Source organism: Salmo salar, chromosome 15 (genome assembly GCF_965601325.2).
Source record: "Salmo salar chromosome 15, fSalSal1, whole genome shotgun sequence".
Classification (NCBI taxonomy): Eukaryota; Metazoa; Chordata; class Actinopteri; order Salmoniformes; family Salmonidae; genus Salmo; species Salmo salar.
Window position 1 is genome coordinate 66,863,879 of NC_138305.1, and position 16,445 is coordinate 66,880,323.

Here is a 16,445-nt window from a genome sequence, read left to right on the forward strand (position 1 = left end):
CAATCAGAGGACATAATGCATCCTGACCACAGGATATCGTGTAAGGTTGCGATAGAAGCTTGGTGCCCTTGAAATAAACACAAACCAGACATGAAACAGACTGGCATATAGTCGCCTCGAGGGCTGATCAAGGAAGGAACTAGCTAACTCCCCAATCTACAGTCAAGTGAAATGGCTGCCTTTTTCTAACTGTTAAGGGTCTTGTTTCTTGCCTTGATCGCCCTGTTGCAATGCAGGAAATGTTTTACTTTTAGTGTATTTGAGGTTTAAAAAGGCTTCTGAAGTTTCTAATTTCCACTGACATTTCAGAATTGATTTTCCCTTACGAAAAAAGGTATAAACCCCTAGAAAAATGTCCATTAATTATAATCCACATAATAATTCACATTTCCTGTTGTTGCAGGATTATTTTCCTGCTGCAGCAAACTGGCTCAAATGAAGATCCTACTTCTGCAGCTGTTCTGTATTAGTCTATCACCTCTCTGATCTCCTTGATCTTTGCCCCTCCCTTGCCGATGAGGGAGCCACACTGGCTGGCTGGGATGACCAGTCGTAGGGTCACTGGGGGCTTGTTGCTGATGGTGCCGTTGGCCACCAGTGTGGTGAGGTCCTGGGGAGAGGGAGAGAAAGAGGGAGAAAAGATAGGGAGGGACGGGGGAAGAGGGAGAGAGAAAGATGAATGATAAATCACTGATAATCTAAAAAAAAAACACTTACGACTTTGATTGAATGGGGCCCTTAAGTGGCCCTGTAAAGGTAAAGCCTTGGCCTTAGTCATCACCATTTCTTATTTTCCTTCAGTTCAGTGTGGGTAATCTCTCTCTCTCTCCCTCTCCCTCTCCCTCCCTCCCTCCCTCTCCTTCCCCCCTGGCAGAATGGAAAACACACCACATGTATTTCAAACAGAATGCATTAGCAAGTCGGTGTGCAATAATATTAATTTCAGAGACTTTACAGAGGTGCCCTCGAGGGGATTTGAGAAAAAAAACATTTATTTCTCCAACAGTTCTTGTGGGCCTACTTTTTCAATTTAAAACCCATGTATCTATCTAATGCGGCTATGACACTTGGTTTTCTCTCAGTGTCTATATTAAGTGAGGTGGATGGATAAGGCCGCAATGCTGGTGTGTCGTTGTCTCATTAGAGCTCTGGGCATCATCTCCCAGATTTGATCTAAAAATATGCATCATATTATAACAACTGTGAACGGCCCGATCCTTCCGCACTCACCAAACTCAGTGAGCGACATTTCAAAAGCAAATTGGTGGAAATAAGTCCGGGGGTTACAAGAAGCTGCTGTCACACAAAGAGGCGCTGCACTTAATCCCCCGTGTATGCTGTGGTTAGGACAATAAGACATCAATGGAGAATGACTAACCTGCTGCAAATAAATGCTCTATTTCCTTTCTTAGGAGCTGAACTGTAGTCCTTTGTGATTAGAAAACCGTTCTACCCAGACTCAAGTAGGCCTATCTCTTTACCTGTGCTCATATAATGACTGGATAAAATATATTTAATTGACCGCCTTAATGATTAAATCATCATGATCAAGTTAACGATGAGAGTAGATAGTAGAGAACAATATAACTTCTTTACCCATTGGCCAAAAAGAGTTGAGATGTTATTTTTTTCTTTTTATCCTTAAATTAAAGATGTCAGACACATAACACTCAGGCATGGTGAGAGACATGCCGCTGTAGGTCAGCCAACAGGTTGCCATGACAACTCGGGAGTTTCGGCTGACAGTAGGGTTGGAAAGAGGTGAGAGCTTAAAATCTTTAATGAATGCAGTTCCGCGCGCTCCCAGCCAGCGTTTGTTAAGGCACCGTTGGCCCGACTATGCGGGGAGTAACTGCAGGTAGACCAACCGAAATGTTCCTGAATCTACCATGATAATTAGTTTGCTGATGGATAAATATTAACAATAAGGTTTTAAACACAAACCTCATCTGCATGTTAACATATTATCATCTGTTCTTTCATCAATGGACCTGGAGCACTGATGCATGTTCTCCCTCAATACAATATACTGTCAATAAAAGTCATGGAGACACTTGTCTGTTCCTCTCCTGTTGTCTGAGCTGTTGCCAATGTGAAGCTCTATTGAATAAGTCACTATTGCTGCATAAAAGGCCCAGTGCAAGTTACATTTCACACTGCAGTATTATAATGAGAAACTAAAAGGCTCTTGCACCAAGAGCAGCAAAAGTCTAACTGGTATCCAACGTCAAATTAATCAGCAGTAGAAGCCAACCTGGGAGGAAACCTTGCTATTAAATGTGACTAATGATTTTCCACGATATCTTCAATTTGCATGATGAACTGTACAGTATAAATAAAAACATATTACCGAATTGGAAACCAGGAAATTATACAGTACCAGTCAAAAGTTTGGACACACCTACTCATTCAAGGGTTTTCTTTATTTTGACTATTTTCTACATTGTAGAATAATAGTGAAGACATGAAAACTATGAAATAACACACATGGAATCATGCAGTAACCAAAGAAGTGTTAAATAAATCAAAATATATTTTAGATTTTAGATTCTTCAAAGTAGCCACTCTTTGCCTTGATGACAGCTTTGCACACTCTTGGCATTCTCTCAACCAGCTTCACCTGGAATCATTTTCCAACAGTCTTGAAGGAGTTCCCACATATGCTGAGCACTTGTTGGATGCTTTTCCTTCACTCTGCGGTCCAACTCATCCCAAACCATCTCAATTGGGCTGAGGTCGGGTGATTGTGGAGGCCAGGTCATCTGATGCAGCACTCCATCACTTTCCTTCTTGGTCAAATAGCCCTTACACAGCCTGGAGGTGTGTTGAGTCATTGTCCTGTTGAAAAACAAATGATAGTCCCACTAAGCACAAACCAGATGGGATGGTGTATCACTGCAGAAGGCTGTGGTAGCCATACTGGTTAAGTGTGCCTTGAATTCTAAATAAATCACTGACAGTGTCACCAGCAAAGCACTCCCACAACATCATACCTCCTTCTCCATGCTTCACGGTGGGAACCACACGTACGGAGATCATCCATTCACCTACTCTGCGTCTCACAAAGACACGGCGGTTGGAACCAAAAATCTCAAATTTGGACCCATCAGACCAAAGGACAGATTTCCACCGGTCTAATGTCCATTGCTCATGTTTCTTGGCCCAAGAAAGTCTCTTCTTCTTATTGGTGTCCGTTAAAAATGGTTTCTTTGCAGCAATTCGACCATGAAGACTTGATTCACGCAGTCTGCTCTGAACAGTTGTTTTTGCGATGTGTCTTTTTGCTTGAACTCAGTGAAGCATTTATTTGGGCTGCAATCTGAGGAGCAGTTAACTCTAATGAACATATACTCCGCAGCAGAGGTAACTCTGGGTCTTCCTGTCCTGTGGCAGTCCTCATGAGAGCCAGTTTTCTCATTAAGCGTGATGGTTTTTGTGACTGTACTTGAAGAAACTTTCAAAGTTCTTGAAATTTTCCAGATTGACTGACCTTCATATTTTAAAGTAATGATGGACTGTTGTTTCTCTTTGCTTATTTGAGCTGTTCTTGCCATTATATGGACTTGGTCTTTTACCAAATAGGGCTATCTTCTATATACCACCTCTACCTTGAAATACATTCTACAAATTAACTTTTAACAAGGCACACCTGTTAATTGAAATGCATTCCAGGTGACTACCTCATGAAACTGGTTAAGAGAATGCCAAGAGTGTGCAAAGCTGTCATCAAGGCAAAGGGTGGCTACTTTGAAGAATCTCAAATCTCAAATATATTTTGATTTGTTTAACACTTTTTTGGTTACTACATTATTCCATATGTACTGTTTCATAGTTTTGATGTCTTCATTGTTATTCTGCAATGTAGAAAATAGTCAAAATAGGGAAACAGTGATTGTGTTGTTTTACCTCTTCCAGTTTGTATGTGATCATGATGAATGCCCTGAAGACACAGTCTGTAGAGCCGGTGATGGTGATGATCCTCTCTGGACATGATCCCTCTGAAATGTTCACTCGTGCACTGCTCTGTAGGGAGACAGACCAAGAACCAGGGTCCAGCTTTATTGACATTCTATTAGAAGAGGGAAAAGGATGAGAGCAGAGCACATGTTGGGTGGATGGAGTGAATAGGGTAAGGAGGACAGAATGGGATTAGCATGAGTAAGGAAGTAAAGTAAATGGAAGAGATATGTGTAAGGGGAAAAGAGGCACAGGGATGAAGGACAAAAATAAAAGGTCAGATTTAGCAAACTCCAGACCACTAAATACACCCTGTCCTACAGATAACTAACAATAAATAGCTGGATCATCATACAGGGAATTGACCTCGCTGTAATTTAACCCCAGGCTGGTACTCTGATCCCTCCATCCAATGCCATTTAATTTATCTCCAGAGCCCTGTGGAATGGAGAGTGGACACGTGTGTAGTTTAGGTATGATGGTGCTTTAACCTCTATGATGTTTATTACAGTCATCCCACTGAGTCATTCTGACAATGTGGAGACAGAGAGGGCCTGGGGAGGAAGCCAAAGAGCCTCACATAGGGGGAACTAATTAAAGGCCTGTTTGACTTACTGATGGACTGGGTGGAGGGATAACTAGCATGGATGACTGGTTCACTGGCAGACAAATCCAGTGGCTGTATAGGGCTACATGCTCCTTCAGTCTAACTGCCTATGTTTATCATTCTGCTTCATAAAATAAAATATAATAGCTTTGCATCAGGAGTCAGAGTCATTTGAACCAACACAATAGCAATCTAATTACTTTTTGTGCAGAATGAATCAAGCGCCATCGGATCATCTGCACCCTTGAGGCTTATGAGGGAGAAATAAGAGAGAGACATAAAGGGAGAGGGGTAGGCAGAGATAAAAAAAACTGGACTGAAAATGGGAGAGAGGGAAAGAGAGATCTAGAATAAAAAAAGAGACAGGGAGAAAGAGAGCTTGACACTGAGGTAGATTTTTTTTTATTTAACTAGGCAAGTCAGTTAAGAAAAAATTCTTATTTACAATGACAGCCTACTGGGGAACAGTGGGTTAACTGCCTTGTTCAGGGGCAGAACAACAGATTTTTTCCTTGGCAGCTCTGGGATTTGATCCAGCAACCTTTCGGTTACTGGCCCAACGCTATAACCGTTAGGCTACTTGCCACCCCAAAAATGGAGAAGAAGATATGGAAGGAGAGAGTATGAAAAAAGAGCAGAGTGGCCAATGGGCAGGTCAGACTATAATGCTGTTCTGTATGCTATCCCAGTCAACCTTCTCAAACATCCAGAGGGTTTGGGGTTAATATTAATGGAACTATACATCACGCATTGCAAACAATATTAGACACTGTCTCACCGTTTGATTATGTTATTCCTTGAACTATAACCTTTTTTGTGATGGTATACTTCTGTACTACACAATAACTGGAAAATAAAGATTTCAGATAAATAATGCATATTGACGCAGATACCAGATGTGATATTGATAGCTTTGGAGCTAGATGATATACATTTATTTAATCAATCAATGACATTACTGTGGATGCATTATGGTAATGTCGAGTACTCGTACACATATGATGGACAGTGTTAATAGATAGGAAGCTGGTAACATACCTCCTCCCGTATCCTTTTCACCGTCTCTCCTTTCTGGGGAAGAGGAAGATGAAAGACAACTTTGAAGTGAGGTGTGTGGTTTGTTTAAAAGGTACTGGCCTCTCAGTGTGTCCTCAACTTGCAGATGGAAATCTGCCTGCACTTCCAATCCCTATTAAACTGATACCTTACTTCACGTTGACTGTATTTCCCCTCCATTGAAAAGTAATCTAAGCTGTCATGGAATAGAAAAGTAGAGTCCTCTTTCAGTCTGAGATATTTAGCACAAACAGTATTCTCATCACATCCTAAATGTATAAAATATAGTAAATACAGTAAAAACTTAAATCTGCCCCTTTTTGTTCACATCTATATCTACTCTTCTATTATCGACTAATGTCTGTCCTGTCCTTGTGAGATCCTTTCTGTGTGACCAGCGGCCAGCTAGCCAGCCAGCCAGTCAGTCACTCCACCCAGGCTCAGGAGTAAAATTAAGTCACACCTCTGTCATACCTCCTCTGCCAGCTTTCGATTGCCACTCCATCTGTCACTTTTACATTGGCCTCAGCCCATCATTCGCTCTTCCTGCTTCTAAACGATTCTACCAACTACAGCCATGACATTGACAACCGGATGTTTTCTAATACAAATGCACCCATACTATTTTGGGTACTCAGCCACACTGTTATTTCATACTAAATAGAATGCTAGTGTGTCATTTGGGATACTGTAGAGGATGTTGGGCTGAAGCCTAGCCGAGAGATAGAGATGAGGAGGGAGAATGGAGTTATTAACACACGTGCTTTGGATGGAGAGCCTGGTTACCGCCACACACAGCATTTCTCACCCTCCCACTTCTTCTCCATATCTATTTATCCCCTTTTTTCTCTTTTCTCTCTGCCTCTCTCTTTCTCATCCCCTCTTTTTCGCAATCTCTCATCCCCTCTGTGTCGGTTTCCCCTCTCGTTCCTTCACTCTCTCGTTCCTCATATTTCTTTATCCCTCTCCTCCTGCATTCTCTCCCTCTTTCTCTCTTAGCCTGTGTTCTATTACAAGGCTGCAGGGCTAGTGGGAGCCAGAGAAGGGGTAGAGAGCACTCTACACACCCTCCTAGAAGACACTAAACTGATCACAAGGGTCTGACAGTAATATGCCTTTTGGAGCTCAGTTTCAACCGGAGGTTTGCAGTCAATGCACTAATGTTTCTGTTTGATGGATTACCGTACTGCATTAGGGAATGGAGAAGGTTTTAAGTGGGTTGGTATAAAGCAATTACATTTGCAACGGGGAAATACAGTTAGCAAAGTGTGTCAGGAGGCCTTAGGTTTGTTTTGCTTCTACAATAGAATGGAAAGATAGACTGATTGGGAAAATCAATCCACATTGATTGGCTTATGAATACTTTTTAATACAGGATAATTCCCATATCTTTTGTTATAGTACAATTTATAGTACAAAATTAATACAACTCTAGAAATAGTCTTCATTGATCTGAAAATAGGCATCCCTTGTGATAACAGCATATCTCAAGGATCAAAAAGCCCTTCTGAATACTGTATCTCTTCAGAAAATAGTTATAAATAACATAAATGATAGAAGAAAAAGATAAGCCTTCTCACCTTGCCTATGATACTGCCAACCTCCTAAAAAGCCCAGGAGAAAAAAAATACAAAATTCATAAATTAAAGAAATACAAGATTTATTGAAATATTGAAACATAGACTCCTTTAAACATACCATAATGACCTCTTTATGTGCTAAATCAACAGAAATATCTTAAACAAATCTCTCATTTGTATTATTTAAATTCTACAGACTAAGCAGAGCAGGGACACGAGTCAATAGGAAAATCATATTACATACTGTAATTACATCCTAATACCTTAACTAATCCCTTACAGATAATTCCTATATGGCTACAGTTCTTCCAACAACTATTCTTATATATTTCCAGATATTCCCATTCACTTAAACCGTCACCTCATACGTACCTTGCCGTGCATGAGCAGTCGGAGTGTGAGGGTCACACCCAGGCCCCCGTCTCCAAAGTCCTGCTCACAGTTCATTGTAATGTGGGAGTTGCACACAGGGAGACGCATGAACGAGGCTCATCCAATGGTCACGCTGTCAGACGAAGGCTGCTGCTCCCTCTTCCTCTTTCTCTCTCTCTTCTCTGTCCCTCCAGAGTCCTACAAAGTAAAGACATTTCAATATGTCAGATTTGATACCTGATACACTCTTACTGATCTCACTGATTTGTTGTGTTGTTTTACCTCTACATTTTAATGATGTGGTATGAATTAGAATGTCACTTTGCAATAGGAAGTCAATGGAGAAAATATCAGGTTTGCATGACAAGGCATTCCTAAGGCAGAGCCACCATCACATCTCAATCTCATAATACAGGATGCTTGAAAAATAATCTAAATTAAAGTACAGGGTTAGGGAAGTGCAGGGTTGGTTATAATATATATAGCTGGCTGCTACACCAGTAGCAAACTAAGTGAACATTCCCAAAGAACAAGTGAAGAACTGTGAAATCACATGCTGGTGATTTTGATAAATCACTGTTTATCGAGTTATTCTCCAGAGTCATTCACTCAATGCCATTCCAGCCCCAGCCAATTCAGGAAGTAGTAAAAAAATACAATTGTAAATGGAAAATTGCCAATGTTTTTACCATGGGTATTTTCAAGTGATGTACTAAATTGCATTAATTTCCTGAAATGAATTGGAATCGACCCCAACTGTCACATTATATGCACTGCAGTCCACATAATAACTCACAGACACACACATTAGTCCCAGCCCTCTACACTAACACTAATAATGATACGTCTAATTTGCATGATGCTCTTTGAGATACTCAGAGCAGTCCAGCTGACGATGGAGTCCTTACATGTGGATTGTGTTCTGCACTTGTCCCTTGTAGAGTGACTCACGTGTCCCATCCTCCCTGTCTGGTCAAGGCCACTTGTTTTAATAGAAACGCTGCTGACCGTCCGCCAAGTGCATTCCACCTAGCCTACAATACCCCAGTATGTTGCTGTCCTGGTGTTGGAGCCATCACTGAGAAACACGATCGCTCCCTCCGACTTCCAGCAGGTGCCTCCTTATTTATTAGCCAGCCTCTTCATATCCCTTTATAAATTTGTCAAACTGTGTTAGGGCGGCATGTGGATGTAAATGTGTTCATGTTGTTTTTGTGCAAGCACGTTGGGGTATGTCATATGTGTGGAGGTCATGTTTAATCAAAGGGAGTCTGCTTTTTGATGAGGTGCTATTCCTGAGACATCCATTCTAGGCAGGTTTATTGTCTTCACTCAACAGCCAGTCTTGCTAGCTATCTGTTTATTTATGTACTGTATGCATGCAGAGGCTTAAACCTAACATGCCATTCCTCTCTGACTATCATATGGTAGCTTGGCTACTGCTTGCCTACGCCTGTGGTGTCCTGTTCATGACCATGGCATTGCAATGCTGGTCTGTCAGAATCAGCCAGAGAGCAAAGTAGAGTGCCAGTGATAAGGTCTAGAAACAACTTTTGCTTTAAAGAGACAGAATGACTTTGGGGTTTTAGGCTGGGTTTCTGTATAAGCACTTCGTGACAACTGCTGATGTGAAAAAGGCTTTATAAATACATTTGATTGATTGACTTGATAAAATGATATAGGCTATGTGGTAAACCGCGGGGTGTTGGGTTGAGCGTGCAGAGATTGACACAGAGACAGGGAGGTTTTAGTCCGCAAAAACAACTTTACTAAGACAGGAAATAAACATAACAAAGAAAATCACTTAGGTTTGGCTCGGTCCTTCTTCTCAACTGTGGCTTGGTGTCGGTCTCTCCCCGTTCTCCCTCGCGGTGTGCCACCGTGCTCCTTTTATTTGGCCTCCACGGCTGGTTGGCACTTTCCTCTAATTACCTGCACTTAGAGCTGTCCGTCGGGGTGCCCAGCTCCCGTATTCCCAGCAGAGGGAGCCAACATCGCCTCACGTACCTCCCCTCTATTACCATCCCCCGGGGTAGACCTCCTGGGATACCACAGCTAATTTACTACTATATATTCATGCCTCATGAGGGATGTGTGGAACTTACTCCTCAGCTTGAGGTGTCCCCAATTGCGCCAGTGAATAGATAGCTTTTTGCGCTGCGCCGACTGGTAAGACGCTTCAGGAGGGTGGTCACGTGTGCTAGCAAGGCAGAGGTTCCGAGTTTGTGCCAGGTATGGGCCGAAACGGGAGGAAGAGGTACTCGCTAAGCAAGCATTGTGACGTCCTTTACAATTATCTGTTGTTACACAAAATTGTGGCCAGAGGATGCTTTCTACAGATAAACAGAAAAACAATAATTCATTCTCTTATCTTTGAAAGAGAAGAGACACAGTTTACCTTTGCGTGCATTCTGGATCATGCTCCGAAACACATGTGATTATCATGGCACATAAATTTACGTAACGGCACGCTAACTTCATTACGCTGTACGGCACGGTGGAAATGTTAGCACTTTATTGCATTAGGAGTTAATGGGTGGAAGGATCATTATGTGCTGCTCTCTGGACTGGTAACAGGGCATGTACTCTGTGTCTGCAAGGTGAGGGGATGGTGTGGTGAGCCTCTGAACTAACCCATTCCAAAAATCCGAAGCACCAGCGTTCCAGAATGAACAGAGCCCCTCTGTTCTAAATTACAACTCAAATCTACTCAGAACTAAGGGCAGGGGAAATAGTGAGGTACCAGACTGCACTGCAGAGTGAGAACAGGGCGGAGGCAGGGTGGAGAGCAGCTAAGGCAGATACACAAAGTCCTGTTTACGATTGGTTAAATTCTAATGAATTACTTGAGTACATCTTAATATTCACAAAAAAAATGTTTAAAGTAATTTTGCGAAACACATTCTAAGAACCCCAAAATACATTTTACTGTCCACTTCGTTATTACACTAACTAAATCACAAAATTACACAAAGTTTTACTGCGGAGCCCCTAGTCCTGCTCAACATGCCTCAGATAGCCCCCTTGATAGCCCCCACACATGCGGAGACCGCACCTAGCTTATTTGGTGCCTCCAGAGATGCAACCTCTCTCATCGTCACACAATGCCTAGGTTTACCCCCACTGTACTCGCACCCTACCATACCCTTGTCTGTACACTATGCTACTGTACACTAATCTATCCTACCACCCCCAGAAATCTGCTCCTTTTATTCTCTGTTCCCAAAGCACTAGATGACCAGTTCTTATAGCCTTTAGCAGTACCCTCATACTACTCCTCGTCTGTTCCTCTGGTATGTAGAGGTTAACCCAGGCCCTGCAACCCCCAGCATCACTCCCATTCCCCAGGCGCTCTCATTTGTTGACTTCTGCCACCGTAAAAGCCTTGGGTTCATGCATGTTAACATCAGAAGCCTTCTCCCTAAGTTTGCTTTATTCACTGCTTTAGCACACTCCGCCAACCCTGATGTCCTAGCCGTGTCTGAATCCTGGCTTAGGAAGGCCACCAAAAATTCTGAAATTTCCATCCTCAATTACAATATTTTCCGTCAAGACAGAACTGCTAAAGGGGGCGGAAATGCAATCTACTGTAGAGAGAGCCTGCAGAGTTCTGTCATACTATCCAAGTCTATGCCCAAACAGTTCGAGCTTCTACTTTTAAAGATCAATCTCTCCAGAAATAAGTCCCTCACTGTTGCCGCTTGTAATAGACCCCCCTCAGCTCACAGCTGTGCCCTGGACACCATATGTAAATTGATTGCCCCCCATCTATCGTCAGAGTTCGTACTGATAGGTGACCTAAATTGGGATATGCTTAACACACCGGCCGTCCTACAATCTAAGCTAAATGCCCTCAATCTCACACAAATTATCAAGGAACCTACCAGGTACAACCCCAAATCCGTAAACATAGGCACCCTCATAGATATCATCCTGACCAACTTGCCCTCTAAATACACCTCTGCTGTTTTCAACCAGGATCTCAGTGATCACTGCCTCATTGCCTGCGTCCATTATGGGTCCTCGGTCAAACGACCACCCCTCATCACTGTCAAACGCTCCCTAAAACACTTCTGCGAGCAGGCCTTTTTAATCGACCTGGCCTGTGTATCCTGGAAGGATATTGACCTCATCCCGTCAGTAGAGGATGCCTGGTTGTTCTTTAAAAGTGCTGTCCTCACCATCTTAACTTCTTGCGGATCATTGGGATGCTCCGTCCCACCTGGCCAACATCCGGTGAAATTGCAGAGCGCGAAATTCAAATTACGAAAATCATAATATTAAACATTTATGAAAACACAAGTGTTATACATCAGTTAAAAGCTTAACTTCTTGTTAATCCAGCCACTTTGTCAATTTTCAAAAAGGCTTTACAGCGAAAGCACACCATACGATTATCTGAGGACAGCGCCCCGCACACTAAAGCTACATACATTTCCAACCAAGCAGAGGCGTCACGAAAGTCAGAAATAGCGATAAAATAAATCACTTACCTTTGAAGATCTTCATCTGATTGCAATCACAAGAGTCCCAGCTACATAACAAATGGTCCTTTTGTTCGATAAAGTTCTTCTTTATATCCCCAAAAAAGTCAGTTTCATTGGCACCCTTGACTCAGTAATCCACCGGTTTCCCTCGTTCAAAATGCATAGAAATGAATCCCGTAAGTTACAAATAAACTTCTTCCAATCATATCAAACAACGTTCCTAATCAATCCTCAGGTACCCTAATATGTAAAAAAAAACCCATAAAATTTAAGACAGAGAATACCGGAGACCATTACTGGAGATAAATAACGAAGTGCGCACCGGAACGCGCAACAAACACTACAGCCAAAATGGGAGCCAATTAGAAAAACTACAATTTCTAGCTCACTTAAAAAAAAACAAGCCTTAACCTCTTACATCTAGACGTTCCGCTAGCGGAACACCTGCTCCAATATCCAATGATAGGCGTGGCGCGAATGACAAATTCCTCAAAAATACAAAAACTTCAATTTTTCAAACATATGACTATTTCACAGCATTTTAAAGACAAGACTCTCCTTTATCTAACCACACTGTCCGATTTCAAAAAGGCTTTACAGCGAAAGCAAAACATTAGATTATGTCAGCAGAGTACCCAGCCAGAAATAATCAGACACCCATTTTTCAAGCTAGCATATAATGTCACAAAAACCCAGAAGACAGCTAAATGCAGCACTAACTGTTGAGCTGAATATCAGGAGTGAGTCAAAGAACTACACTTCCCAGAGTGCACCAGCAGCAGCAAACCGGCTGCTTGTCACCTGATCAATCATTTTCACTTATTTGGAGCACCTGTGAAGGCATGGAGGGTGTCAGTCATTCAGAAGAACAAACTTCAGAGGGAAAACTCCAAGTTCACTCACAGGTTCAGTCCAAAGACGCCAATGGTAAAAGGCTTAAATGGTTAATTCATCTTAGTTATTTAGAATGTTATTTAAATGTTTAAACTAATTTAAGTTCCTTCAAATGTTTAATTAAGATGGTAACTTTTTGTTCTGTCTTTAAAGGTTTACAACCTAATTTACTGGCTAATTTACTGGCTAATTTACTGGCTAATTTACTGGACAGACCAATCAACTGAAGGCAAACTAAAAATAAAAAAAGATTGAGTTGGAAAATTGAGTTGTCCCTGTGTCCTTTGGATGGTGAACAAGAGGAGGACTTAACAGTTGTAAACCATGCGGAGCGGCCTGGCCCTGAGGATAAACGGCTTCAGATCCAGAAATAAGCTGTTGACGCAGAGGAAGTCAAGATGGCGGAAGATGTCCTGGGGAAGTCGGTCCAGCAGCTCAAAAAGGAGAGGACCACTGCAAAAAGCAGCTTCACCAGACAAGCCAACTTCATTTCAAGAGGAGCAAGCAGCATGCTTCAAGTGGAGTTAAAGGAGGAATTCGCTAAGCTTTCAGATTGTTTCAGAAAGATGCTCGATGCCAACGATGACTACAGGATTGGACTGGAGGCTGACATGACTGAGGATGAGGAACCAGGTCTTAATGAACAGCAAGAGGCTGACATTGATAGATCTGTAAATGAAGGTGAAACAAAGTTGGCGGAAATAAGAGACATTGTTCAAACAAACCTGTGGTCGAGGTATGGAAGGAGTGAACTTCTTGTGGCAATCCTGGAAGCAGAAAAAGCCAATGATAAAGCGGCTTATGTACCAGTGGAAAGTGCCAATTTAGAGGGCTATGAAGTGCACCTCGCTCTCTTGGACAAGAGGATAAAAGAGGCCATCTCAGCAATGTCATCATGGGAGCGATGGATCCCTGTAGAATTAAAAGACGAATTAGATGGAAGAGTCAAGGACGTAAGAGCATTCTACTACAGGCTTGAGTCAAGGAGACCTGAATTTGCCACTGCACGGACGACCAATGAGCGAGGCACAGGAGTGAAACTACTACACCAACCGGCAACATCCACACCAATAGTGAGAATCAAGCCAATCTCTCTACCTATCTTCAATGGAAGCAGGAGAGAATATCACAGATGGAGGAAAGACTGGGAAAGCCTGCAAAAGCAGGGAGAGCCATCCGGATCAACTGAAGTTAAGAAAATTCAACTCCTGGAGGGTGTGGATGACAAAATCTCAAAAGACCTCAGACTTTCAACCTACACCACTGCCGATGACATGTTCAGAGTCCTGGAGAACAGGTATGGCAACAAGTCAACCATCATAGTGGAAATCCTGGACGAGCTGGAGAAGATGCCACATGTGAAAGGGAACCAACCAAGAAAGGTCATTGATCTCATACAGTCAGTGGAGAAGCTAGCAGATCTCACAGAGTTAGGAAACTCTGGAGCCATAAATAACCCACTGGTAATTAGATCCATTGAAAGCAAGTTGCCTGACTTCATTAAAAGAGACTGGGTTATGTTCATGGTTGAACCCAGAAACGATGTCACATCAGACAACCACTTTGTCATGCTCTTGAAGTTCCTGAAAAGTCAAGAAGGAATACTGGAGAGACTCGAACAGCTCAGAACTGAGGAGAAGGTGGAAAAATCGGATCGTTTGGACAAGAAGTATGACAGAAAGATTGCCTCAACAAAAACCACAAGGAAAGAAGAGCTTGATGAGGTATGTGGTGTATGTGGTGATAGTGGGCACAAAAACAAGATCTTCTGTAGAAAGTTCAAAAGACTTAACCTGTTAGGGCTAGGGGGCAGCATTGACACGGCTGGATAAAAAACATACCCGATTTAATCTGGTTACCACTCCTACTCAGTAACTAGAATATGCATATACTTATTACATATGGATAGAAAACACCCTAAACTTTCTAAAACTGTTTGAATGGTGTCTGTGAGTATAACAGAACTCAAATGGCAGGTCAAAACCTGAGAGATTCCTTTACAGGAAGTGGCCTGTCTGACCATTTGTTGAACTTGTTTTCCATCTCTATCATTTACTAAGGATCTCTGCTCTAACGTGACACTTCCCACGTCTTCCATAGGCTCTCAGAGCCCGGGAAAAAACAGAATGTCATCATTCCAGCCCCAGGCTGAAACACATTATCGCCTTTCTCAAGTGGCCCATCAAGAGACACTAGCTTATGCGCGTGACCCCGACCGCCCCCGCCTTTGGGATTTTTTCCTCTGTTTGCCGAAAAGGAGATTCCCTGTCGGAATATTATCGCTTTTCTACGAGAAAAATGACGTAAAAATTGATTTTAAACAGCGGTTGACATGCTTCGACGTACGGTAATGGAATACTTTGAATTTTATTGTCAGGAATTGCGCCAAGCGCGCGACACCTCTTTACTATTTCGGATAGTGTCTGGAACGCACGAACAAAACGCCGCTATTCGGATATAACGATGGATTATTTTGGACCAAACCAACATTTGTTATTGAAGTAGCTGTCCTGGGTGTGTATTCTGACGAAGACAACAAAAGGTAATGACATTTTTATAATAGTAAATATGATTATGGTGAGTGCTAAACTTGCCGGGTGTCTAAATAGCGAGCCCGTGATGCCTGGGCTATGTACTTAGAATATTGCAAAATGTGCTTTCACCAAAAAGCTATTTTAAAATCGGACATATCGAGTGCATAGAGGAGGTCTGTATCTATAATTCTTAAAATAATTGTTATGCTTTTTGTGAACGTTTATCGTGAGTAATTTAGTAAAATGTTAGCGAATTCCCCGGAAGTTTGCGGGGGGTATGCTAGTTCTGAACGTCACATGCTAATGTAAAAAGCTGGTTTTTGATATAAATATGAACTTGATTGAACAAAACATGCATGTATTGTATAACATAATGTCCTAGGGTTGTCATCTGATGAAGATCATCAAAGGTGAGTGCTGCATTTAGCTGTCTTCTGGGTTTTGGTGACATTATATGCTGGCTTGAAAAATGGGTGTCTGATTATTTCTGGCTTGGTACTCTGCTGACATAATCTAATGTTTTGCTTTCGTTGTAAAGCCTTTTTGAAATCGGACAGTGTGGTTAGATTAACGAGAGTCTTATCTTTAAATGGCTGTAAAATAGTCATATGTTTGAGAAATTGAAGTAATAGGATTTTTAAGGTTTTGAAAATCGCGCCACAGGCTGGCAGTGGCTGTTACGTAGGTGGGACGAATTCGTCCCGCCGGTCCCATAGAGGTTAAGCTACCGGAAAAGAAAACTGTATTAAGAAAGCTGGGAGCATGCAGAAAATGTCTCGGATGCCATGATGAAGATGGATACTGCAGAGACACTTTCCTATGCAGAAACAAAAGACTGTAAAAGGGAAGGTGGTGCCCCAGTCCACCATTTTTTCCTCTGCCCAAAAGGAGAAGTCAAAAGAGGGGAAGAGAGAAAGAGTGGAAGAGACGGCAAAGGTGAAAGCAAGCTAACAGAGGA

At 42.2% G+C, this 16,445-nt stretch overlaps 1 protein-coding gene across 2 annotated transcripts in view; it reads right to left on the reverse strand.

Annotated features, from left to right (window-relative positions):
* LOC106571849 (poly(rC)-binding protein 4) overlaps positions 1-16,445 on the reverse strand; it is a 76,427-nt gene that overhangs the window by 14,674 nt on the left and 45,308 nt on the right. For both annotated transcript variants that reach the window (XM_014145340.3, XM_014145339.3), the window contains exons 2-6: positions 7,573-7,770; positions 7,201-7,224; positions 5,603-5,635; positions 3,907-4,023; positions 479-610 (exon numbers count right to left, since the gene is read on the reverse strand). In XM_014145340.3, the coding sequence (XP_014000815.1) occupies positions 479-610; positions 3,907-4,023; positions 5,603-5,635; positions 7,201-7,224; positions 7,573-7,680 (414 nt within the window). In that variant the 5' untranslated portion in view covers positions 7,681-7,770. The remainder of the gene's footprint in view (positions 1-478; positions 611-3,906; positions 4,024-5,602; positions 5,636-7,200; positions 7,225-7,572; positions 7,771-16,445) is intronic.